Source organism: Equus przewalskii, chromosome 16 (genome assembly GCF_037783145.1).
Source record: "Equus przewalskii isolate Varuska chromosome 16, EquPr2, whole genome shotgun sequence".
NCBI classification, from domain to species: domain Eukaryota; kingdom Metazoa; phylum Chordata; class Mammalia; order Perissodactyla; family Equidae; genus Equus; species Equus przewalskii.
Genome location: NC_091846.1, coordinates 64,364,277 through 64,392,070, shown reverse-complemented (window position 1 = coordinate 64,392,070; position 27,794 = coordinate 64,364,277). Strand labels below are relative to the sequence as shown.

At 39.3% G+C, this 27,794-nt stretch overlaps 1 protein-coding gene across 2 annotated transcripts in view; it reads right to left on the bottom strand.

Annotated features, from left to right (window-relative positions):
• The window catches only part of GPC6 (glypican 6), a 1,030,865-nt gene that overhangs the window by 67,232 nt on the left and 935,839 nt on the right, over positions 1–27,794 (bottom strand). The window contains exons 6-7 of one of the 2 annotated variants that reach the window (XM_070579058.1): positions 20,766–20,909; positions 16,645–16,674 (exon numbers count right to left, since the gene is read on the bottom strand). In XM_070579058.1, the coding sequence (XP_070435159.1) occupies positions 16,645–16,674; positions 20,766–20,909 (174 nt within the window). The remainder of the gene's footprint in view (positions 1–16,644; positions 16,675–20,765; positions 20,910–27,794) is intronic. The other variant, XM_070579059.1, reaches the window with a different exon arrangement.

The window sequence follows — 27,794 nt, the reverse complement described above, 5'->3', positions numbered from 1 at the left end:
GGACTGTGGAGCCACGGCGGTCCAACTATCCCACATTTTACAGATGACGGGGAGTGGGCTGTGCAAGCTCACACAGTGCTGCAGGGGCCGAAGCGGGACTGGAACTAGGTCTCCTGACTTCCGGGTCAGTAGCCCCCTCCTACACCAGGCCACCCCACCTCCTGACAGAAGACGGAGCAAGAGGTTGACGTGAGTTCATTTTCCCTTCCCAGAATAGAAAAATACCAAATGAAGTTGATGCATGACATAAAAGTTCAGAAATATTCTTTATCAATCTGTTTAATTTACATATGAGCTCTTTTTAGAAAAACTTCCAGGAGGCTGAGATGTGCCACTGGCTGTGTGGGGTCTCTCTTTACATTTGCTCCTGATAAGAGCAGTGATACAAGACTGCAGTTGACATTAGTGAGCCCAACAACAGGGAAAGCCAGAAAGCGAAGCTTCCATCTAGCATTACCGAGAAGTCTTAGTTTGGATTTTTCTCTCTCTCAGGGAAGGCACTGCAGGGTGAATTCTTCTATGTGTGAGCCCTGAAGTCATTTGTACATATCTATTGCAGTAGGCATCCCTCCGAGAAACGTACATTGGATGCTTTGGTAGTGGGGATGCAAAGATGAAAAAGGCAGATCCTTAAGAGTCAGGAAGATAACAGTCCATTTAGTGTGTTGGGCAGTGTACATCAGAATCACTGGAGAGCTTGTGAGAAAAATACAGATTTGCTGTCTGTCTCCCCCCAACACTCTGCCAAGGTTCTGGGTTGGCCCTTAGGAGTCTGTATTTTAATAAGCTTCTGATGTATGTGATCCAGGTCCCCCAAATTCAGAAATGCTGGTCTAATGGGCAGAGAGGTCTTTTGAGACAATAGCAACAGATCTTTCTCTAAGTATATTTCCAGGAAGGGGGAAAGATAACCCTCTGCTATATTTTCACTCCCAGAAAAAGTCAGGGTGGAGGGATGAGGCAGTACGCTTGGATGGAGAAGTCAATTTTAAAGTCCCTGGAGCGCAATGTGGTCCTATTGCTTCTCACACGTAGGAAACCCCTCAGCTAAATGCGTGTCCCAAGAAAAGGAGGCACTGAAGCTATTTAAGGAAAGGGAGAAGCACGTGAAGTGATTTGCACTTAGATTCAATTTTATAAGACGCGGTGATCACACGCTGCTTACTCGTATCACACATTCTGTTAATAAAATGAAGAAGCGAATACAAAAAACCTCTCACCAAAGAATGACCCAATCACTTTTGAATCTATATTTTCAGTCCATGTGACCACCCAGGGTGACTGTAACCGTGAGAATCTTGAAAAGGGGATCAGGTCACAGTGACACGGCAGTTCAGTAAGCGCTTCCTCCCTAGTGGTTGGCATTTTTAGAACGATTTGCTTTTGTTTTTGTTCCTGCTTCAGTAAATTAACCATGAGATGAAAACACCTTCTTTCTTGTGTTCTGGCCTAGAATTCCGTGAGAGAAGCCACAGCTGTGAGGGGATGGGGGAACCGTGAATGCAAAGGATGGAGCGGGAGAGAAGGGGAGCTGGCGGGTGGTTTCGCTGGAAGAAGAGACAAGAGAGGCCCACAACACTGAAAAAAGTACAACATCTGTGGCGAGATGCTCAGTAATTAATCATCTCCACGAGATTCCAACAGTCTCCAGCCCCGTCCCCCGAGCAGTTTTGCTGACACAGAGGAAAAAGACACCTCACAAACACAGCTAGTAAAACCGTATACCAGCTACGTAAACAGCCGGCTCCAGCAGAAGGCAGTGGACCCTTATTTTTAAAATTATGTGTGGTGTCATGCACATGGAGGAGGAAATTACAAATTTTCCTCTCTATGCCTCAGTAGTGTGAGTCCTGGAGATGCACTGAGAATATTTGCTGTCTCATGTTGGTATTGCTAAATGCTAAACTACAAATATGATTTTGATCTGAAAGTCCCTTGAGAAAGTTATTGTTGACAAAATACCAAGAGAACTGGAGGTGGACTCTCCTTTTCCCACGACTTTCTAGATGGTCTCAGAGGAGGAGAGGGTGAGCCACTCTGACTTAATTGTCATTACTCACAGAATGTTAGTGTTGCAAGCTAAAAAGGATCTTAGAGATGTTCTCACTTACTTTTACCCATCTGCTTTGGTCTTCCCTCCCCGCCATTTCAACTAAAAAAGGAAAGTAGGTGGGACTCACCCAAGGTTCTAATGCTTTTTCTGTGTTTTCACTAAAAATGGCAGCATTCAGCATAGAATTCCTCTTGCTAGCTAAGTTAAAATCAGCTTGGATGAAAAGGAGAGTCAGTGTAGGTTCATTGATTATAATGTGTGCCACTCTGATCGCCTCACATCTGTTAGAATGGCTGTTATCAAGAAGACAAGAGAGAAGTGTTGGCGAGGATGTGGAGAAGAGAGAAACTTGTGTGCTGTTGGTAGGACTGTAAATTGGTTCAGCCACTATGGAAAATAGTGTGGAGGTTCTTCAAAAATTAAAAATAGAACTACCACACGATCCAGCAATTCCACTTGCGGGTATATATCCAAAGTATATGAAAATAGGACATCAAAAAGATACGTGCACTCTTGTGTTTATTGCAGCATTATTCACAATAGCCAAGATATGGAATGTCCCTCAACAGATGAATCGATAAAGAAGATGTGGTAGATATATACAAAGGCATATTACTCAGCCATGAGAAAGAAGGAAATTCTCCCATTTGTAACAACATGGATAGACCTTGAGTGCATTATGCTAAGTGAGATAAGTCAGACAGAGAAAGACAAATACCGTATGATATCACTTAGATGCGGAATCTAAAAAAAGGGAACTCATAGAAACAGTGTAGATTGCTGGTTACCAGGAGCTGGGCGTGTGGGACTTGGGGAGATGTTGGTCAAAGGGTACAAACTTGCATTAAAAAACAAAACAAAACAAAACAATCCACATGCACCACTCTCGTGAGGGATGCTGATAGTGAGGGAGGCTATGTGTGTGTGGGGGCAAGAGGGTATGTGGGAGCTCTCTGTACCTTCTGCTCAATTTTGCTCTGAACCTAAAACTTCTCTGAAAAATAAGGGAAAAAATAGATCCACCTTCTTTGTGGCAGCGAATTCAACAAGCTCGGTTTTACTTTATTTTTCTTTGCGATGGTAATTTTGTGGCTTTCCTTTATTCTAGAATATATTTATCTCAATGCCAAAAATTCCTGATCTTACTGGAATAAAATAGAATTAAAAATAGGCTTACTACACCAGTATGACATTATTTTAAAAAATGCATTACTGGATTTATTGCTCGAATTGAAGTTGAGAAGCAAAGAAATATCTTAGCCCTAAGCCAGTATGATTTCTGTATCACTTACTTTATCTGCCTGGATTCTAATGTCCTCACTGGTGAAGTGAGGATATTGGACTAGATGGACTTGACTGTCCCACAAATTCTAAGGGTGCTGAATGTAGAGAAAATGTTTTGAATTATTTTTTCCTGGCAGTGATGGTGAATCTGCACTTTGGCTCGGTGCAGCCTTGCTCAGTCCTTGTGCAACCTTCTTGTGGAGGATGGTCCAGATTCATGGTGAGGAAGGAAGCCAAGACCAGCACTTTTAAGCATCAGGCTTCAGGTTTCATTTGCATCTTGCTCTACTTACCTGAACAGACAGTCTTGTTTCTAGAGTTGGAGTGAGCCAGCCCAAAGCCGATATGGCTTTGGCCTTTCTGGATAGATCAGTCCTGTTTGCATCACAATGACTCAAAAGGGCTGTGAAATTGCTGACCACAATTAAAGATAATGCAACGATTTGGACACAGAAGACAAAAATATGTAATAAGGATTTTTTAACCAAAAGTCAGTCATCCCAGAGGGACTTTATACAAGTCCTACAAGCATTTTAAATAACATGCTGAAAGCCTCTTACATTTGAAATCAATAGAACCCTAGCTTTTACTACCAATCATCAGTTCACCCAAAAATAATTTACCTGCTAATACAATTATTGTATAGGAGGAGCTTATAAAATGAGGACCTTGAATCCCAAATTCTCATGATCAAATTCCCTTTGAGAATATATTGGCAAGGTAATGAAAAGTAAACTTAGGAGGACAATTGATTCAAAGTTCTGGAAACATCATAATGGTCACTCCCTAGACCCCATTGCCCACTGCCCTCTGCCCTAGCCTTTCACCAAGATCCTTTCTTCACTGGCCTTTTGTGAGCAACGCTCTTCTCCAGGCTTCATCACGGGGTTCTGTGAAGTTGATCTGAGCACCCCACACACCCCTAAGTGTCCAGGAGGAAAATTCCTTCCTTCCTGTCCCTCCCTTCTTTTATTTTCCAAACAGAGGATGTTATGAAAGTACTGTGGGCAACAAACAAGAGACAAAATAGCAGTAAACCTACCAAAATGCCTGTTTACCTTTCCTCTGACCTTTGATGGCAGTAGAAACATCACAGACGCCAAAAGGATTGTAGCATTAGGCCCCTGGGAAACAGAAAGCCAGCACTGGAAGTCTCTTCAAGGGAAACACGAAATAGCTAGTTCCAGTTGTTTCAAGGTTTACAAACGAGGCCCAGGATGTGAAGACCCTTTGTCTGTTCTAAAGCAATCCACAAATGTGAAGCGCTCTTCTCATTTGCTAAAACAAGATAGGCTGTTAAGCAGATCCTACTTCAGTCTGGAACCATGCTATATTTTGTAAGACAGGCAAGTGGGACAATTTGGTGGATGCAAATTCAGGACAGAAATAAGAAACCTGGGCAAATCATAATAACTCTGTGCCCCTGTTTCTCCTTTGATTTTTAAAAGGAGAGAGGTCAAGATGGGAGAAGATAAAAATAGCTGCAAGATCCTCCTACTTCTTGGCATTCCCCACAGTCAAATCTCCTCTCCAAACACTGATCATTTTACAGTTAAATTACTGTCAGTGACTCGTCCCTGTGTTCACCTTCAAGTGAGGGTTTTTTTAAAAAAAAAGGCTATTTCAGATACTGTTCACCTTCACATCAAGTCAGCCACCTAATTTGGGTTTTTCACGTCCTCTGCCAGTATTTCTACCTTGCCTGGCTTGAATGTTTTTTAAAAAGCCTTTCAGTGGCGGTCCTCAGCGGTGACCTGAGGCCACAAGATGGGCACAGCTCTCAGCAATGAGTCACTGGAGACGAGGTGAGTCCCTCGCCTCTCTGTACTCCATCATTCCTCTAGGTTATTTCCATCCACCATTTAGCTGCATGCTTCCCAAATACTTTTATAGAACTCGAACCTCTTATCAGCTTCCCAAAGGTTCACCGTGGGACTTTTCATTGTAATCTTGCTGTGTGGCTGTATCTTAGAGAGAAGCTCCAGAATCACCTTATTTGACAACACAGAAGCCAACTTTAGCTCGCACTTTTCTTCTCGTCCTCAGCAAGTAGTCCTAAAGGCACCAAGGAAAGCTTTCACAGCCTTAAGCTGTCCTTAAATGCCGAAGCATGAAGCCAAAGCAGCCATTTCTGTGAAGACCAAGGGCTGGGGCAAAGGAATTTACCTACAGCCTTTGTGTTAGAGCCCCAATCTCAATGAATAATAAAAATCTTTGAAGTTAGGGGTTGTTCTAGTTTATGATTAATAATAACAATAGGCATGCTTTAACCTATAGTTATCACTATTATTACCAGTCATGTTAATAACAACTAAACGCAACGCAGACAATGGCGAAGCTTGGAGCTTTATGCACATTAGCCATCATCATCACTTCAACAGGGTGCCACAAGTACTATTTTTTTTTCCATTTGACAGATCAGAAAATGTGACAACAAGGTTAAGTGATTTGCTCACAATCTCACAGTCAAAAGTGTGAACTCTGCTGTGTCTCTCAGAAGCCTTGGCTCTGGCATCCATACTATACCGTGTGGAAATAAAAAGGGGCCATGCCTCCCGTGGGATGGGACGCACTCCTCACAGGGGTTGGGAGGGACAGGTCTATTAAGCTATTAACACCTCTAAACCGTGTGGGGTTGGCTTCTTGCTCAGTCCTGGAGTCCTCGTTTGCACCACACGGATGCAGGTCTTCTGAGGCCAAACACTCCTTACTTCCTCTAGCTGTGCTTGCCCCTCTGTCTGTGTGAGGCAGTGAATGAATGAATGAGACACAGTTGTGTGCCACGCAAGCCTATCTAGCAGACACGTATTAAGCGCTTTACCTATATCAACGGCAGCCCCTGAGGTCTAGAATTTTGGCCTGAGCAGACTTCCTAGTGTTCTGTGAAAGAAACTGCCAACTGCAGAGCTAAAAGCCCTGTGGTTCTGCATCCGCGGCCGAACTGCCACCTGGGACCAGCACAGCGGCTGGTCTAAACCGAGCGCCTGGGGCGTCTGCAAACTTGGCAAACGTATCTCCCTCTAAAAAGCACTTTGTTCTTTTAAGAAAAATGACATTAAAACCTTATTTTTAGTTTCTTGTTTTCTAATTAAAATTAAAATTTTATTTTGTATTTCAAATTTTATTTATTTAAATTTTATTACTGTTATTATTGCTGTTATTAGTGCAATGCTGTAAAACGTGTATTTTAATTGGTTTGAAACATAGTCATCACCATACTTTGTAGCATAATGTTGCATAGAACAAGTGATTAAATGGTTCCGAGCAGTTGTACAAGGCCCACTGCCCTTGAATTCCACAATGACTCCCCAGATGATCCGGGGAGCTCTCTGGCTCATTTCACTATGCTCTTTGCCCTATCGGCCTGGGTCAGTGAGTATATAGAAGAGGATCTTTTCAGGTGCCAACAAGGATACAAGGTGAAGTGTGTACCTGTGTTTGCCTTTCTGAAGGTCAGTGGCTCTGGTTACATGTGATATCTTTTGAATAAAATCAGTCATGAAAGAAACCCAACAGCAAGAGTTCTGAGAGGTTTGCAGCCCCATGAGCCCAGGTCTTGGAGTGAAACTTGTTCCTATGCTGGGTAGGTCAGCAGCACAGCTTGGGAACTGCTGAGATGGGGCTGTCGACCTTGTACACTGGAAGTTCAGGGATGTACCTGGAACAGCACCAACCTTTGAAGATGGGGTAAGGGCTTGTAGCTATCATAAGGCCCAACAAAGTAGGACCTCCTGGAATATTTATTAGAAACAGAGATCTTGAATAAATGACTCTTCCAAAGCTCTGATCCAAAATGGTATGATGCTTTACCAGGTCAAAGGATCTTAACACATAGCTGGTGGAGGAAGTTACCCTGTGTGTACCTGTGTGTGTAAATTTCTATACATTTTCAGGGAAGTATAGAAAACTAGATCCTTTGACTGACCCTCGAACTAAAATCAACTAACATTGCTACATAAAATATAGAAAACATATTCTAAATGAATTGATGATTTGGCAAGACAATAAGAAATCCTCAAAGACCAAAATCTAAGTGAAAATAGGAACCCAGAAAAGAAAACAAGAGTATTGAGGTTGGCTTTTGCCCGAAGGACATTTCCCAGACCCAGATGACCTGAAGCTTTGGTTTTAATAGATTAGCAGGGTGGGGCAAGGGACAGAAGATTAAAATATAGGGCTTCCCTAAAGCCACCAGCCTGTATCACAGAAAAGCAGAATTCCAAGGGTTTAAGTCCTTAGTACAGGATGAAATAGAAATACCCTTCCCCATGGGCCCTGAGGACTTTCCCTGATTAAGTTTCAGGGAATATAAATTCATGAGACAACAACATAAACAAACAAATAAGACATGATATATATAAGGAAACACAGCACCATGTGCAAGACCCAGCAGAAATACCAGATGAGACCAGCAAATATTTCCGATATTAGAAGTATCAGACACAAAGCATAAAATAAATATGTTCAAAGATAGAAAAAGGAAGGATTTAGAAATGTTAATAAAGAGGAAGATACTATTGCACACAGCACTAAGCATATTTTTTAAAAGAAATAAATAAATATTAGAAGGGAAAAATGTAATCATTGAAGTTAAAATCTCAGTGGATGGATTTAATGGGAAATTACATACAACAAAAGAGAGAGGTAACAAAGTGAAGAGTGGAGCAAAACACTGTTCTGAATGTAGAAAGAGACAAAGAAATTTGAGGAGATATGCATGAGGGTAAAGTGAGAAAATCTGACATGTCTAATAAGTTATGGAATAAGAGTAGAGAAATAAAGAGGAAACTAGATTGAAGCAATACTTAAAGAGACAATGGCCTAGAATTTTCCAGAATAATGAAAGAGACCAATCATGAGATTCAGGAAGCCCAACAAATCCTAAGCAAAATAAACAAAAAAAGAAATCTACACTTAGGCACATTGTAATAAAATTACAGAACAACAAAGACCTTAAAGGCAGCTTGAAAGAAAACATAGGCTACATACAAAGGAAGGAGTGAGAGTAGACTTCTCAATAGTAATGGAGAAACCAGGAGACAGAAATATAAACAGCAGTGTACTCAGAGAATATAACTGTTGACCGTGAATTACGTATTGAGCACAAATGTCTTCCAAGAATGAGGGCAAACAAAGACACTTTCAAGTAAACCCTCGGTAAAGCACATCCTCTAGTATGTATTCCAGACCAAGGAAAATGATTCGTGATGCATGATTTGAAGCAAGAAGGAATGATAACCAAAGAAAGCAGTAAAATGTGGTTAATTCTATATAAAAAGTTCCAGTATAAAATAGTAACAATAATCTAAAGTCTTGGCAGATTGTAAAGAATTACATGATAGAACTAAATTATCCAATAATAATAGCATGTAATTTGGGAGGAGAATTATAGAGCTGAGGTGTTCTAAGTTCTATGCATTGTTCCAGAGAAGGGTAAAGATATTGATTTATTGATTAAATTCAGGCTTCATTAAGTTAGGACACACGCTAAAACTTTCAAGAGTAACCATTAAAAGAATAAAAAATGAAGTATTTAGATTCCAAACGCTAAAAGAAAAAAAGTGAAATGAGAAAAAAAATCCTTAATCAATCCATAAGAAAGAAGAAAACATAAGACTGAAAAGGTGAGAAAAATAGAAATCACAAAATGAGAAGGAAGAAATAAACACAACTATATCACTATTTCTAGTACATTTAAATGAACTAAATGTTCCACTTAATGTTCCATTAAAATAAAAGATTGGTAGACTAGATTTAAACAGAAATCCAGCTATGTGATGTTTACAGGAGACACAGCTAAAACTCAAGGCTTCAGAAAGGTTGAAAGTGAAGAAAGATATTTCAGTCAAACATTAACCAAAAAAAAAAAAATCTAGTGCGATATCAGAAATAAATAGACTTTAAGGCAAAAAACTACTACACTAGAGAAAGGGATCATTATATCATTATATAATGATGAAAGGGTCAATTCACATGGAAGATAAATTTGTAACCATATATATAGACTCAAAATACATAAAACAAAAATAGAACCAAAAGGAGAAACAGCTCAGTCTTCCTGCATAGTGAAATACCTCTCTCAGTAGTTAGAGCGAGCTGACCGAAAAAATAAATAAATAAAAAATTCAGTAAAAATGTATAAGATTGGAAAATTGTTCTGGAAAGGGTCATCTTATCCTAGCTTCTCCCCTCTACCCTTCTGGGAAGCATAGAGCAGTGGCACGTCTCAGTGGAAGGGTCAAGGTTAGGGCGGAACACGACCTAAGGGGATAAAGAAGAACTGGAAATTGGTGGTCACATTTTGTTCATAACTGGGTGTCTCTGAATGGTATAAGTAGTGATGAATCACAGACATTTACACAAAAGTATCATTTTTTGGCTACAATTTAATACACAGCTGAAACAACCTCCAGGTTGTTCACTTATTGTTACTAGGCATAGGAGGGTAGCGTGATTAAAAGAAAACAGAAACACACATGCACACACACAAAGGACCCTTCCTTATCACACTGTGATCCAAGTTATCCAATGGCAGCTTCTTCAAAAAATATTCCTAAAGATTCATCTCATTACTCACCCTCCAAAATTATGAAGAAAGCAACTTTTTAAAAATGAAAATGCTATAGGGAGGTTTTTATTTTGTTTATTTTGTCAAGAAACCTCAATAAAAGAGAGGATGGAGATTCCATCACTTAAGCCCTCACCATTAAAATCCTAATGAAATATTTCTTATTCCTTGAAAACTGTTGTATAGAGAAGATCTGATTTTCCTGAGTAACTGGAAACATTTTGGTGAGGACATGAGCGACACTAAAGATCTCTGGGTTTTTGGATTTTACGTGAGGAGATCAATTAAGGCCGTTGGCTGACTTTACGTTTTCTTCTCAGAGCTGATCCGGCTGCTTCGTGTTTACCCCCTTTTTCTAGCACTCAAGGAGCTGCAAAGAGCAGGCAAAGGAAAGGCTCAGGTTTTTCAAGTGCGCATATGAGTGCTCTTCACTGAAATGAGTGCAGGCTGCTTTGGGGAATTTTCTTTGGTCAAAATCCCTTAGAATAAAACTTACAAAGTCATTGTCTTCCTGCCTCATTACACATAAATAATGTATGAATTTATATTGTAATTTTTCTTCCAGCTGAATCAGAGCTCTACGATTTTGCATACCATTCTCGCAGAAGCGGATGGCATACGCATTCCCGAGATTATCCTCGCAATTGATAAGTTCGCCGTGCCTGTCAGCCTGTGCAGTTTCCTTGATTAACCTGTGAAAAGTGTTCTCCTTCATGAATGCTGTTCAGAAATAAACAGGTATTGTAAAAGGAGACAAGGGCAGGTTCCAGAACTTGAATTCTTGGTGATCTTAAATGATGATGTATGAAAGAAAGAGAGGGGGAGCACAATTTGATTTGCTCCAACCAGGTTGACCCAGAAAGGAGAAGAGCAGAAAAATTGCTTTCCCTAAGCAAACATGACATCGAGTCAGACAACAGCAGCACTCACAATATGCGATAGTAAAGCCTCATTTAAAATATATATAGTCCGAACCTGAAAGTCATTTAAACGCCAGTAATAAAAAAGGCTTTGCTCATTCCGTTTTTCTATTGCCATTTTTCTCCTACTCATTGGCAACAGCTTCTCCATTCTCCTTTGAGATACTGTCTTAACATTTGGGTGGGATTCCTTTGCTCTGGTTGAATTATGACTGAATTCAAAATTCACATAGATGAAATAGCCATCTGATGCTAAAAATCAACCTGATTTGGAAAAAGATACAGTTTTCTAGGACAATGTGGACACTCTCTTAGTAACAAGGACTTAGAATTCTCCTAGAGTTCTAAAAATTTTTAGATGCAAGCTTTACCAGTACATAATCTGATTGAAAGTATAGCTAGTTTTGTCTGTCATCCCCCAAAGTGTCATGAGAGCTCTTTGATTATGTTCTAGCCACCTTTCTTTTTTTTTTTTTTAAAGATTTTATTTTTTCCTTTTTCTCCCCAAAGCCCCCCGGTACATAGCTGTATATTCTTCGCTGTGGGTCCCTCCAGTTGTGGCATGTGGGACGCCGCCTCAGCGTGGCTCGACGAGCAGTGCCATGTCCGCGCCCAGGACTCGAACCAACGAAACACCGGGCCGCCTGCAGCGGAGCGCGCGAACTCAACCACTCGGCCACGGGGCCAGCCCCTCTAGCCACCTTTCTTGGTTCACATTAGTGCACAGTAAGTATTTGTTGAATGAACAATGGATTTTTCTCTTCTTTTTCCTGTGAGGTTTGTCTTAGAGTTGGAGAATGATTTTTATCACATTAAAAATCTTGCCTCGGCTATATGTGTTTGTGCTTGACAATATTGCTGTTCACTGACATGTCCATTTTCACTCTGTGTGAACACAGAGGGACACATGTCCCTGCCTTTTGACAGTAGGTTTGGTCATGACCTGCTTCAGCCAATGAAAGGTGAACAGAGTGCTGTGCTCCTTCCAGGTGGAGATTTCAATGCCACCTTTGCCACATTCTCTCTTTCCCCCACCACTGTAAGAGGTGAAGCTCCAGATAATGGCTGCTCTCTTACCTTGAGTCCTGGAGCGAGAGTGATGATCATGTGTAGCTGACCCATAGCCAACCCACAATGGACACTTGGCATGAACAAAAAATAAACTTGTGTTTTTGTGAGCCATTTTGGAGGTAGTTTCTAGGTGCTACATTGCTTAGCTTGGCTCATCCAAATCAATAGAGTATTGGAAAAGCTTCTAAAGATATTACACAAACCCAAGTTCCAAAAAATTGTTTGTTAGCCAGCAATATAGTGGTGCTGTTGCAGCTGCTGGTTTGTTCATTTACTGTCAATCTGACTTTTTTTTTTAATAGCTTGGCCAGTCTTTTAGGTGTAAGAAAATACCCACGAAGTCAGAGCCTTTGACAATAATGACCATGAATGAGCCTAAGTAATAAAATCATTGTGTATTGCAGATATCTTTCAACCTTTAACATTTAAGAAAGGAAGTCAATTTTCATTCAAACAGGTTTCTTTTCATCTGGTTTTCTCTACAATGTTTATGCCTGAGGTTTATTGTTAGTGCTAAAGAGTGTCCAAGTATGTTATGGGAATAGCCAAATTCCCAGTGCTTTAAAAATTTATTCCATAGGCTCCAAAGTCAAGCTGATTGATTATACAGCAAATCCATCAAAAGTGATATTTATGAAATATCCCATTTCTTCAGCACTCTCTCTCATAAGCGTGAACATCACATTTGGGAGTTGTGGTCTCAGACAGCTATGAGAAAGAATTACTGCAGATTTTCCATGACAAGGAAAAGGTTCTTTAAGCTGTTCAGTCATTCAATAAAAGATCTGTGTCAACTGATGCCTCTCATGAACACATATTTTAAAAGGTATGGTTTGAGCAGTTCAGTGTGGCTTGTCTATTCAGGCTTTTATAATCAATTCACCAAAGCACCTATTACAGAGCTGAGAAAAAGACAGACACTGTGAAGGAGCGTGCAGACGGATGTTTTCACCTGACTAATTCAGAAATGACAACAAAGTTTCTGATTAATTTGTCCAAGATATGGGCAAAAAGTCCTGGCTTAAGAAGGGAGAATGAACTATTAGATATGGCCTATAGCAAAGATGCTACAAATGTTTAATGTTTTCAATTCACATATCTGGTCAATGATGATTCATTTGTTAATATAGCTTCCACATATTCTTTATTGGAATTCCTACTTCCTGTACGCTAACATTCTATGACGCTCTCTACTGGATATTATTCCCTGCAGGAGACCCAGTGAGTCTAACCTATTTGATAAGCAATGTTTTTTGGAAACAGTAACTCTTGCCTTTCTGATGACACTAGGACTAACACACTGTGATATAGATAGTATGTGGTAGTTAGTTTTGCTAAGTGCCATGCAACAGAGAAGAACTCAAAAAATACATTTATTGATAGACTGATACCTATAGAATGCACCCATTGAGTTTAGCCAAAGTCTAATCTTGAAAGAAATTTTCAAGTTTAAAGGAGAAAATAAGTTGGGGCCGGCCCGGTGGCGCAGCGGTTAAGTTCGCACGTTCCGCTTCTCGGCGGCCCGGGGTTCGCTGGTTCGGATCCCGGGTGCGGACATGGCACTGCTTGGCAGCCATGCTGTGGTAGGCGTCCCACGTATAAACTAGAGGAAGATGGGCACGGACGTTAGCTCAGAGCCAGGCTTCCTCAGCAAAAAGAGGAGGACTGGCAGTAGTTAGCTGAGGGCTAATCTTCCTCCAAAACAAAACAAAACAAAACAAAACAAAACAAAAAATAAAGGAGAAAATAAGCATATCCACATATCATAAAACAGATATAAAATCCCTATAGCCATATGTGGGGTCAGAACATGTAACATTTAATTTTTACGACATAGTCAGAGGTCAGTGAAGCTCTTGCTTTAATGTTCCTGAGGACAAAAGAGAGTTTAACACTGAGTTGAAAATGGTTTTGTTGGTAAAATGACTCCCGAGATGATTTCAGACCACTTATACCTAATAGAAGCTGTGTAAAAGTTTCCCCTCTGAAATGTGTGGCATGACTTTATTTCATTGTTGGAATCCATAGGATTCTCTGAACGTGTCTTACAACAATGGTGTGGAATGGGCTTTTAGCACCTCCCAGGGAGTTCTGCAGCCAGCGGGGCGATTCCTCTTCTTTCTCCCCGTGGATAAAACCCAATACAATTAAACACAGCCCTGCCTGGGCTGAAAGAAAGGTCTAGGTTCCTCCTATTCTCACTATTCTTCCATATGCCTGAAAGAATAGCTTCCCAAAGATTTAAAAATAGTCCACTGTCCATTGGGTGGGAGCTGAAAATTCCACCTAAGGAGCAGATATCCCACCAGGTTTCCAGCAGTGCGTGCCATTGAATTAGATTTGCGCATCCTTCAAGCTCCTGGAATAAGAATGTCCTGGAGATAAGCCATCTTTTATATGTGTGGCTTACGACATTCCCCACTTGGGTCTCATCAACCACAAGCCGCCTAAATGGAGAGAAGCCTGTGTCAGGCGGCTCTCCTGGCGACCACATGCTGCTGATGTTGCCCGGAGCAGGGCAGCAACGGAGACCAAATAAGTTGGGTGGTTTGGTTTTAATGTTTTGTATTTTCTCCCTGCTTTGAAAGCTTGCTGTATTTTGCTGCTGTTATCACCCAGGGTTCACTGAAAATGAAACCGGGTTGTTTCAGTGGGGTTTTGCAGCAAATAGATAAAGGAGGTTCAGGCAAGACTGGGCAGTTCACAATCTGAAGTGGATTGAGCAGTAGCTGTTTGTTTGCTGGGGTGAATGGAACATAATTTATTCAGCTGCAGTGGAGGCTGAAAGCCAATCTGGCCTTGACCCATTTATCTTTAGAAAACTAATTAAAGTGGAGAATCTGGTTGACTGTTGTTATTGAAATTTTACTTTTGCCTGTTCTGGGCCAAGCAAAGACTGAGGGGGTGTGTGTCTGTGTCTGTGTCGAGGTGGAAGGTGGGAAATATCAGTTTCACCTAAAGACAGTGGCTAAGGCTCTAGATAATAAAGCAGTTTCTTAAACACAGCCTGACATCCTTTTGAAATGCAAAATAGCGGATTTAGCCGGATGCAGAATCCTTTGAGGTGACAATGAAATGCCATGGCAATTTAAAACCAACAACAGACAGTTTCTCGAATCCTCACAACCAAGACTTCCTAAATCACACCAAAATGGGCCCAAAGAGGCATGGAAGAACATTTTTATGACCAGCATTGTACTCTGAAACTGGTATTAATCACCAGGCAGGAAATGATGCCAGACTGTGAGTTGCTTTGTCCATTTTGTTTTAGAACAATAAAATAAAGTGCATATCTTGATGATATTTTATAAGAACTTAAATCTATATGTAAAAAATATTAATATATTTGTCACCAATGGATTTCAGAAGTTGCATTGTATTTTTGGAAAAAATCATATCCAATAATAGACATCTGATCTTTTTTGGCCTAGTTAGAGAAGATTGTTAACAGGCAAGGAGGGAAGTCCGCAGACCTAGTGGAGCGGGGGGATGATATTATGATTTATATTCCTTCCAATATATTCAAGGAAGTCACTCATCCTGGAGGAAACTACAAGGGTCATGATAACAGTATGATAAGGAGATTGGACTGGCCCAACTGCTGGAAAAGTTGGAGATATCAAGAGAATGAGTAGGGGAGGGCAGGCACATACTCTCTGCTCTAGTTTTGTCAAACGGACCAAACTAATAGGACCCTGACTTGTTGACCCATGATGTTTTCTTCTCTCATTTCCTATTTAACATCAGGAGACCTTAAGCTATCTGTATTCCCTTCCAGATTATTCTTGTTTCAGATTTACCTCTTAACTTTCTTCCCTTATCCAAACTGCCCTGGGCTCAGAGAGCTGGAAGGACGAATGGTGATACCAATGGGGGGCAATTTCCTTTTAAAAAACTGAATTTCAAAGGAGGAATTTTAGGCATAGTGTTGACACTGCTTGAATTTAAGGCCAGGCAGACATGTTAGCACCATGATGTCATAGGTGTGCTATATGAATAAATATGTGCCCATCAGGTGACAGTCATCTGTCCTGGATCAACAATGCTGGGAGGGTTTAGGTCTTTATTAAGTGTATTACCAGCATAGAATGGCATTATGAAAACCAGATTAGATAACTTAAATATCTCATTATAAAGTCAAATAAGAGAACCTGGGCATTCTTGTCCTCGGCCCCAGTACAAACCGCTTTGTAACAAAAAACATCCATTGCTCCCTCCCTAAACGCTCTAAAAGACATCAGTAAATTCAAGTAGAAAAAAAAAAAAGAGTAAATAACCTATACCACAAACTATTTCTTGACCCCCTAAATTCTGTATGCCCCAGCTAATGGAAAAATTAGCTCCTTATGCATGAAAGCTGATGTTGGTTTGTTATTATTAGCTAGGTAATTATTTGCTCAGCACAAGAAGAAAAAAGCCAATATATTCTATCGAGAAAGAGCTAGTTTTTCAGGCAGACTACACATAGCCTGAATATTGGGATAGAATTTAAATCAGCCACCAAATGAACTAGTCTTACACCAAGCTTACATTGAAAATCTTGCCATTGGAAAAGAATACCAAAATGTTTGTTAACCATAAACACCAAGCAGAGAGGAAGTTATTAAACCCCTTGGTCATGCGCAGTGTTCAATTCGCTCTCTAGACAATTTGGAAAGGGGAAGTGGAGGTGGAATTTCTGAGTAACTCTCCAGAATGATCGTACAAAGACAAATGGGGATGAAAGAAAGAATAAGACCAAAGCTTACACTATGTTGCATTGTCCTCCACACAATCCTCTGGGAAGCAAGAGGAAAACAAATTTAAAGGAAAAAGAAAGAGAGATTATTCTATACATAACAGCACAGCACAGGTATAATGTTCAGCTTTATAGGCTGGCATTCCACCCACCCCCGCTCCAAACTCCCTCAGAAAGACCAGTGGACCACATGAGAAGTCTGCACACAGTAAAATGTTGAATACTTACTGGAGATTCATTGGTCTAACTCATCACCAACTTGATGAATTAACTTCCAAGTCTGGACTTTTTTTAAAAATTTACTTTTATAAAATATACTCCTCTAAGACCCACAATTTAAAGTACACTTTTGCTCTTCTAAATGAGCTGGAGTAAATACAGAACCTTCCTGCCCAAATGTGTCCAGGAGCTGTACGGCATGTTGTGTTCTAATTTCCTGAGCTGTACAATGAATTGCCTTCACAGAAGATAATCTGAAATACCTCTGTGTGCTCAGGCCTTAAAAACCGAGCTATTGTATGTTGATTTATTTTAACCCTCTGTTCTTCCAGTGAAGTTCTAGAAGAATTTTCTTTAAAAAGTCAGTTTTACATGAGATATTTAAGAAAATTCATGGAGTATACATTTAAGAAAAAAGGAAGAGATCAATCTCTTGCAAATAATCACCTCTGGCCTATTTAATTAACACTCAGTAACAGTTGGCTGGGACAGAGGGCTGCTGGGGTGAGTATTGGTAACAGGAAAGAGACATATAATGGTGGGAAGAGTGTGTTAACCAAATTAGTTGATGGTGTTTGTATCTTCAACAAATCACCCTGCTGGCAGTAAAGACTGCGATATTCTTTTATGAGCCAGCTTTCCATCAGCAGCTGAATTTATACAAATGTATTCATTCATTACTGGATAATAAAAATAACTTTAGGGTAGCATGTCTGAAAGTTACTGATTATCTAAACTGCTTTTTATGCCCATGTAACTTTAGAGAAACCAATGGAAATGTTCCCTAGTGATATAAAATAATTTATAAGTTCCTTCTAAATATAACAGAAGTTAAATGATGGAATTGATATATTTTTAAGAGAGAGTTTTGTTTTGTTTTCAATTATTTTATATGACTTTTAGCAGCACTTTACCCAGCTTGGGGTTAGGAGCTTTATCTCTAAAACAAACCCCGTTAACTACCAGTTCACATAAAAAATAGCTTTACCATAACTGATATAAGAACATTTACCAACAGATCCCAAAGTTAATAGCACAGGTACTGATTTCAAACGATGGTAAGAAGCAACTCTCTAAGAGCTTTATCGTTATTTTCCCATGGTAAAGGTGGGGTGATTGGGATATTTTTTTGATGCTGTCCTTTGAAGCATTTTTCTCTGCTGAAAAGCTTAGAAAGATTAAGGGAAGTCTTTTGGGACAAATGCTTTTCTGGGACAAATGCTTCTTATAAATCTTTTGAGGGGAAAATTAAAACAGGAGTAGGTAACATGAGACTTATTTATAAACAGTCAAAATAGGCTCTAATGTATGACAGACCCATCAGAGTTCACCAGTGATGCATCTTGAAGATGATTTGCCTGACTGTTGCACAGCACAGTCTGGCCAACGTAACTGCTCTACCTTTCCACTATTCAGAACTATGCTGAACCGTCAAAGAGAAGACTGTCTTAGGGGAGCAACAGCCACAAACAGAGATTCTGATATTAGCTTCTGGCCTAGCTTGTGTCCTCAAGAATAACCTTGTATGGATCCTTTTGATGTGGAAACAGACCCTTGCTCTTAGGAGCTGGGAAAGTAGCTCCAGGTAGATTTATGGCAGACTGTGAATTACAAATTACTAATTCTTACAATTTGGGAAAGAATCACAATTTAATTCAAAAGAAAATTAGTAAAACCGCTATTCTCCCTTTCAGAGACTGAAGCCACAACTATGAGGATGTAAGTATTACAAATAGTCAGAGAACATTTTAGAATAAAATCGGCTTATTGATTTAAATTCCTATGCACTGAATCTGACCCTTATCCACTGCCTCTGGTCCTTGGTTTTACTCATGATCATGTGATTAACTATGACTAATTCTTTCCAGAAAAAATTGATTAAATGTATTTTTGGGGGAGGTGCATAAAATAGAAGATCCTGAATCAGTTTGCTATTTGCCAAGACTCTTTAAGATCTTTATATTTGGGGCATTTTGAAGATCCTCAGTGAAATTTCTTTATAAAAGTTTCAAATTCCAATTTTCATATTTATCAGATTTTAAACATGTGAAATTCTCAAAGTGTTGATGCTCTATTTAGGTTGTGCTACATTGTGTAAATACTACTGTCTTGAAAAAAATATTTTTCTTATGCGACTTCTCCTGTTTGAGTCTGTGTGTATCTCTCCTGGGGAGAAAACTGTGCTTCTGTTCCAAACGGAAAAAAATTAATTAGTAGTCACAGTATCATTATATTGCTCAAATTCAATGCAATTTTAACTAAGTGCATATTGCACCCCACTTGTTTTTATATTTAATTTTATTGTGGTAAGAACACTTAACATAAGGTCTACCCTCAACAGTTTTTTAAGTGTATAATACAGTGTTGTTATCTATAGTCACAATATTGCACAGCAGATCTCCAGAACTTATCCATCTTACATTGTGCCCCAGTTCTTAAATGAAAGTTTATGAAAATTCTGAAAAGCCTGAATTGTTCCAATAACAAATTTAGAGCTAACTAAAATGGAAAAAATAAAAAATAAAAAGAGAGATCAAACCCATACTCACCATTTGTGCTCTAGTTCAAAGGATCGTGACATACAAAGGAATTTGTAAAGTGAAAACCCAAACAAGGGAATCTAATGAAAACCATCATCTCTTTAAAACATCTGGCTAATAGTTTGGCAGAGTCTAATTGGTTGTTTAAAAGAAAAAAGGTGACTAATTTAAAACTTTTCCTGAAACTGTGACTAGAGAATAGATATAACCAAGTAAAGTAGGTTGAAGCAATTACCCAGATGATTCCTTTTTAAAGACCTACACTGAAGAGGGGGTTTTATTTGCTAATAAACAGCAACAAATTTATAACATAATTTAGCTGTTAACAACTCCACTCATCCCTTTACTTTGACACTTTGTGGATAGGTCTTTATGTTGTAAGTGCATTTGATTTTTATAGAGAGAAATGCTGAAGTCCTCACTTTGAGGCCAAACTCAACCAATTCAATCTTATGAGTTTTACACTGTAGGAGGATATTAACTAAAATGATAAAGTGATTTATAACAATGACTAACAAAAGTATTTTCATAACTAGAAACCCTTGAGGTCTGAGTTTATATGAGACACTCAGATACGGTTCAACTGTTTGATGACCTTAAGGTTTTTATCTGTTAATTTTACATCAAGATAATTGGCAAAGAAACATTAACAGCACTAACAATTATAGGTATATAAATTGTTTATAGTACCATAAATTACATTGAAAATAATCAGGCAGTATTTCTTTGAAATTATGAGCTTCTCATTTTTTATAGCAAAATGTGATTTTGAAATATTAAAAATTGTGTTTACTGTGTTTATGGTTGTATTCTTCCACTAAATTGGTTTGATGATAGATATCATTCAGTCCCCTGACACACATTTAAATGGATCAAAGAATGACTATTTCTAAGGATTCCAATTTTTTAAAGACACAAAAAAGAAAAAAAATGGTAGTAACATTGATTTAGGGTCTCTTGGCAAGGTCTTTCAAACAGAAAACTTTACATATAAGTAGAAGTCATAAGAAAAGTACACTATCATAATTGAATAAATAACTGAAGCAGATGACTAAGAATAACGTGCTATTGTAATTATATCTCTGGAAGATATAGTAACTTAATCTTCAAATTAATATTTCAGAAGAAATATGAAGTTGAAAATTTGGCCATTGCATGAGTGGATTAATAGTGGTAAGACTTCTTAAATAATCTAATTCGTGAACTAAAAAGAAGATCTCATTACTTTCCAATATTCTCATTAAGACCAGGAGCAGATATAAGAATGAGATGACTTTTACAACCAATTTTTTCAGAATCCCATCATGTCTTCTGAAGAATAACCTTGGTAACAGAAAGTACCCACAGTGGTCATCAGTCCGAGAGAACTCACCAGCCGGTCCAAGCTTGTGCCTGCAGCAGTAGTTGGTCTTTCCTCAGGATTGTAAGGCCTGAACCGAGTATTAAAATTTTCAGGAGCTGAGCGGGCAGATCTGAGGGCTGGCGCAGGCTTGGGTTGGCCACATCCCTGAAAGACCTGGAGGAACCATTGAAAGGTTAAGAAAGTTATACAATGAGTTTCTTCCTAAGATTATGACACAGAAGTGTGAAGTGAAATGGCTTTCACATTTTTTTCAAGGGATTTTTACCTCTAATAAACTCTAATCTCTAAATTTAAACAAATACAACTACTTATATAACAGAAAGAATTAGGTATGGAGTGACTATATGCCCTAACTCTTATTTTCAACATATACAGTCAATCTTCATTATTCAGGGACTCTGTATTTGTGAATTTGCCTACTTACTAAAATTAATTTATAACTCCTGTGGGGATCTGGAATTGGCCACCCCAAGATACGTCTCTTTGGCATCAGGATTATTTGAGGCTGATTGCTTTTGATAAACTGGGACAGGGAAGGAGGCTCTGAGGAGTGGAACTTGCCCTTTGTTAGGACACATTTACATTTGTAAGGTAAATCTCTATCTGTAAATGTGCCTCCCTCTCTGCACCAGGAAGAAGAAAGGAGATGACCTTCTCTCTAAAAACTCTTAATCAATACCAAAGGCAAGGACTTAAAATCTGCATTTTATTGTGCTAGTCTGGTAACCTCCTGTAACTAACTTCCCTCCCCCTCCCAACGCTGGCATTTCTTAAGGATTAAGCATCTTTCCTTAGGCTAGGAACTGATTGCTGCGCTCACCTGTGACTGGCCAGCTCCAGACAATCGACTTGCCTCCTGCTATGCCCACTGAGATAGCAGACCACTACCTGCTGTGTCCATGGAGCCCTGTGCTGACGGGGCAATCTTGTGACTATTGTGGGAGGGACATTTCAATCACATGTGAAACTCCCCATTTGGGGGTATATAACCACTATGTGTACCCCACTTCTTCGGTGCCCTTTCTTCCTTCGGGAAGAAAGGCCCCGGGCCATGGTTCCTCATAAAGCTTTGTTTAATTTTCTCTTGCTATTCTGTCTCATGTGAATTTAATTCGTTCTCTGGCCAGACGAACCCCCATTTGGGGAGAGGAAATGTCCTCCTCCCCTACACTCCCAAATCAATGCTCATGCACTTCTGCAGACATGAGAAGAGTGGCAACATTTTGAGTTGCCCTATGTGCATTTTTCTAACTGAAGTCCAACAGGGTGATGTTCTGCTTTCTTGTTTCAGCTCTTATGCTAAAAACAAGTGTCCTTTTTGTGGCCCATTTAGTGCCATGTTTTTCACATTTTTGTGTTTTTACTTGGCAATTTCCCTGTTTAAAATGGCCCCCAAGCTCACTGCTGAAGCGCTGTCTCGTGTTTCTAAGTGCAAGAAGGCTGTGATGTGCTGTGTGGAGACAATATGTGTGTTAGATAAACTTTGTTCAGGCGTGAGTTATAGCACCCTTGGCCATGAGGTCAATGTTGATGAATCAACAATATATATTAAATAAGGTGTCTTTAAGGAGAAACACACATAAAACAAGGTTATGTATTGGTTGGTTGATGAAAATGTGACTAGAACCCTGTAGGTGCATAATCTCGTATTTCCTGCAGGAGTAATGGGTCAGTATTTGCTAATTCCATGTTTGCAGTGACTTTATGGAACAAAACTACCATAAATAATGAGAATTGACTGTGTTAAAAATAGGCATTGTAATTGTTACTTCGTAGGATGATTTCAGGATTAAATGAATTGTGTCCCAGACACTTTCATGTACTTGAATTTGACGTTCAATAAACATCCGTTTGGGATTCTTATTATTGTGACAAATATATTTCATGTATAGTATACGAGGCCAAATAACTTGAGTGACTTCCCTTTGAATAATGAAAACCTCTACTGGAAGAATTCTTTGAAAACACTCTCTTGAGTCATGGTATGGAACTAGGACAAGCAAATGTGGATGAAATCCATATAATGACAATTTTCTCTAATTTTGTTGTTGACAACTGTTCATGTCACAATTAGGGTTGCCATGGGAAATCAAACATTTTACTGTAATGATCTTAGGGACCGAGCTGCCAGTCTTTTCCTCAGTGATTTCACTCAGAGTGGTGCAGGGACACTTCCTTTGCTGTTTTTAGAAGCTTCCTACTCTCTGCTGAATCTCCAGCAATAATCCCTTTACTAGAATTACAGGAAATGTAGTCACATTTTCAGGAAGTTTGATGAAGTTTAACTTTATGTTTCTTCTATTTCTACTACTAGCTACTTTTTTCAGTAAACTTTTTGGGACTATTAATGTCAGCTAACTCTTAACTTGTGTGTGTATGTTTAGAATGTATGCCTGCCAGTTTTGCTTGTGATGCTGTTGTTTAACTCTAAAACAAGCATTTTTCATCAGGCATATTATGGGATTCCACTGAAGTATGCAGAGGGCTCTTGAGTGCCATTCTCAATGACAAATTCAATCTTGAGACATGATTCATTTGGTTTTACCACTACAGCTAAGCTCTCTTTCGTTGTATTCAAAAGTTCTCCTCCAACTCAGCATTTTGCAAGCAGGCGCACTTTGTCTTGGCATTCTTCAGGCTTGGTCTTAACACACTATCGATTATTCTTCTCTCACACAATTTCTGAAGTTGATGGGGTAAGCCAGTGTGATAAAGATAGTGGGCTCTCCTCTCCCAAGTGCCTAAATCACTTCCCAGTGGCAAGGTCATTGCTGATGGAGGGCATTAACATTTCCAAGGCTCCAGGGTTCTGTTGAGTGTGCTCTTTTAGGTTGCTTCAGCTGACTTTTATAAAGTATAAAGCCTAAGGCAAAACAATACTAATGGCCTTGCTGAGATTTCTTGAAGCTGGGCACCGAAAGAGTTAACAGATCTTAATTCACCTTTTGGGAAAATTCTGACTCACTTGTTTAAGTTTAATCAAAGGAACAAGAAATGCCCTGAAAGAATACTAGTGCCTTAGGGGAGATCTTTCATCATAACAGAAAACCTTACCACTTGTTTGATTTGAAAAATTTTTCTTGGAGAGTGTTAATTATAATAACAGAACATAGGTAAGTTAATATAGCTTAGTAGGTTTCTGTTATTTATATCAGGTTTGGATTTTGAAGATGGCTTCGGTGCAGAAATTGCTGGGTGTAAGGTCCAAATGGAAGAAAACACTGACTTCTAATTATTATGGAAACAACACCTAAACCCATCTTAAGGTGGAGACCTACACAAAAATCTGCCACAGTATGTCAAGATCTGAATCTTGAAGGTCTTTCAACACAGATTCTACTATACCCCTAGAAAAAGGGAACTGTCATAAAAGAGACCCTTTAGTGTGGAAGCGCCCAGCCTAGGGATCAAGAGCTGTTTTTCAGAATTTTACAACCTGAAGGGAACAGTTGCAAAGGCGAACGGAGCATCAACTCACCCTGTCTTTGCTTGGAAATGATTAAAAACCCTTGTGTGCTTCTCATGCAGAGAACATATCTTAAACAACATACATCTGTCACGTAACTTGGATGACTTACAGAGTGAAAATTAATAATTTCAGCTTTAATACATGCAATCTGTTAGCTAGACAAAATATTTTTAAAACACAGGGTTCCTAGGGTGAGTGACAAAAGGGATTCTTGTGCAGGACATTTGGACCATCTCAGACAATTTTCTGAGTTTGCTATAGCAGCAATATAGATAGACAAAGTTCTGTGGCTCACAAGGCCCAGGGTTACATTACTATAAAGGACCAATGAGCCTTTTTCCTGGTGGTCTGGGTACCCCAATTTTATTTTAAATTTTGAATAAGGAAAGAAACTGACAAGGAATAATATAGGGAGAAGCGCCTTAGGTTCAATGAGAGTCAGCAGGTCGAGGTCCTCCTCTGAGGAGTGGTCAGCGCTGGAGATGTAGATTTGGATCATTAGCCTGAGTTGGTATTTAATCCCCTGAAAGTGGTTGCTCTTACCAAGGGCAAGTATGTAGCTAGGTGGCAGATGGTGCTGAGGACAGCCCAGTGCCATGCCAACATTCAGAGGGTCCTCCCTGAACCTTAGTTTCTTCCTCCGTCAAATGGAAATGATAATATTATTCACCACACAGAAAGGCTCTGACGATCAAATGCAATATATAAGGCAGAGAAACAGAAACCAGTGTCTGGAAAAGTCAGAGCTTGATAATAATTAGCTAATTATGTCATTCTATGATTGTCTTTCTAGAAGTTTTGTTTTCTGAGTAAGAAGATTTGAGGGGAAAAACTGTCTGTGCTAATGTTTCTTAAGTGTTTTCCACAAAATATTATTTCCAGGGCTATTAACAGCTGTTACATAAGCAACAGATTTCCCTGCGTCAAGGTTAAATGAGGAATCTTAGCAGGGCTTCGTCATGCTAACGTGTGTTCTGACTCGTCAAAAGGGAGGAAGGAATTTGTAATGTTTCCTTAAATTATTTGGCCATGGGTTCCCCAGGGCATTCTCACAAGACCGGAGTTCCAGGGAACACACCCTGGGGATACACTGTAAGGCAGCTCTACCTGGCCAAGAGGAGACATAGCACATTCAGTAGCACTTACTTACAGGTATTTGTGAAGCCATTCCACCCTTCACTACTTTTAATTCGAGAGAAGAAATACCATTTTCAGGCAGTAAAAGTCTTCTCTTTACAACAGAACAGAAGTTTCCAGAGGATATCGCTGCAGGCTAAGCCACCTCATTGTGGAGCAAATCATTAGCTCTACTCCTTGAAGAAATAGAATCGGTATTACCTCCTGCCTGCCTCTCTCCAAGGGATGTTGAAAGGGATAATTAGATAATTCAGAAAAGTATTTGGAAGTCCCAATGTAGACAGATGCTACAGATGTACAAAGACTTATCCTTCCCACCTAGCTGACTTGCAAAACCTGTGGATTTCAGGAAGATATCTGGCTCATGAATCCTCTCTCTTAAGAGGCTTACTAAGATAATGTCTCAGAAGTATGTTGGCATTCTGACATTAAAGACGCTGACATTAAAGATAGAAAGTGCAGAAAGAAGAGACATTTTATCATGCCAGAGGGGCAAGAAAGAGAGGGAGGTGGGTGATATCGGGTTTGAGTGCTGTGTTTAGGTTTCTAAATACACGTATTTTTCCTTTAAGAACATCACAGCATCTTAACCTATTTCCCTTAGAATAAAACAATATGGTGTGCACTTTCTCTGAGGCACCCGTAGCTTTATACCTATATCTCATTTTCTCTTTATCTTCTGCAGGTTGGTTATACATTCACAAAAGTCATTACTGACCACATGAGAAGCAAGGACTACAGATCCAACCTGTCTCAGCTCCTGTTTTTTTAAAAAAATTCCATCTTCTCAGTTTCTCCTTGATATGGGCTCGGTGAGCTGAGCAGTCTAAAGAAAGATTTCTTGGACTCTCAAGGTCTGGTAGTAGTGCCCCTTTATTCAGAGAACAGCATGGGGACAGGACCCGTGGGCAGTGAAGAGGTGTAAGCATGGGGACAGGACCCATGGCCAGTGAAGAGCTGCAATGTGTTGAGGGTAGTGCTAAATTTAGAAGGTGTGGGTATGTGACTTATTTTTACTAGACAAAGGAAAGATCATGTAAAAAGTCATTAAAATGGTATCAGTGTGGGTGGGGTCCGGTTACTGTGTGGTCGTATAACTTTAGACGTAAATCGGGTCATATAGATTGGCATGTGGGCCAGGACACCTTAGGCTTCTCTCCCTGGGGCAGCCTCGATCCACATCACTCCTCAGTGCATTCTTAATATAGTGGAAAGATGTTGCTATTCTCACATATCATTTTGAAATTTGCAAACAGAACTCTAACCTTTATATTAACATAGGTAGCAGTTAATGCTACCTAGATTTAACTGGACTTGGTGTTTTGAGAGTAACTAATGTTTTATTTACTTATTAGATTCTAATTTATATTACAGTGTTAATGAATGAACTATTTGTTAGACGACCACTTGGGGAACTCAAATTTATTCTATTTGTTCCCAAGGAAACAAGCTATCATATCTGTACTGGCTCTACACATATTTTGTCCAAGTAGAGCCATTGTTTTCAGGAGAGACAGCTGTGGTCTAATAGAAAGGTCATGAATGGGGCTGGCACAGTGGCATAGTGGTTAAGTTGCGAGCTCTGCTTCAGTGGCCTGGGGTTCATAGGTTCAGATCCCAAGTGTGGAGCTATGAACCACTCATCAAGCCATGACATGGTGGCATCCCACATACAAAATAGAGCATAGATGTTAGCTCAGGGCCAATCTTCCTCACCCAAAAAAAAGACAAAAAAAAAAAGGTCATGAATAAGAGTATGAAAGCTTGGAGTACTTGCTTCTGTCTTTCTCCTTATGCTTGTTTGACCTTGGGGTAAAATGTTCTCATTCTCCCCAGTTCTCATTTGTGAAGATAAAATGATATGATGCTTAGAAAACACACTGAACAAATGAGGTACAAAGATGTATTATTACTTTAACTGAAGTAATCTGTAATTAAATAGCACAATAACCAGTAACATATGGATTATGCAGAGTGATACATGAGTGATTTAAGCTTTATGAAGAATAGGATCTTACACATTTTGTTTGTCACTGTATCCCAGAATCTATAAGAGTTCCTAGCACATGGTATTTTCTTTTTAAAGTCGGGAATAAAGGATTATGAATAAATGAAATTTTTAGTTATAATTTTCCTTTTGCAAACATTTATTGAAGGCAATTAGCCTTCTAGAGTTCTGTAATGAGAAAGAAAAGATAGGAAAGAGAACTAACACTTATTGAGTATCTATGATGGGCCAGACATTCACTGTGCTACGTGTTTTATATAATTTATCTCAAAAAATTGATTATCTCTTGAAAATCAAAATTTAACACTTCTTCCTCAGGCTTCAGAAAACACAATGAATCATGCGTCCACATAAAAATATCACTTGATATTTCCCTTACTCCATTTACTGTGCCAACTTCAAGCAAAACCAGATCAACAACTTT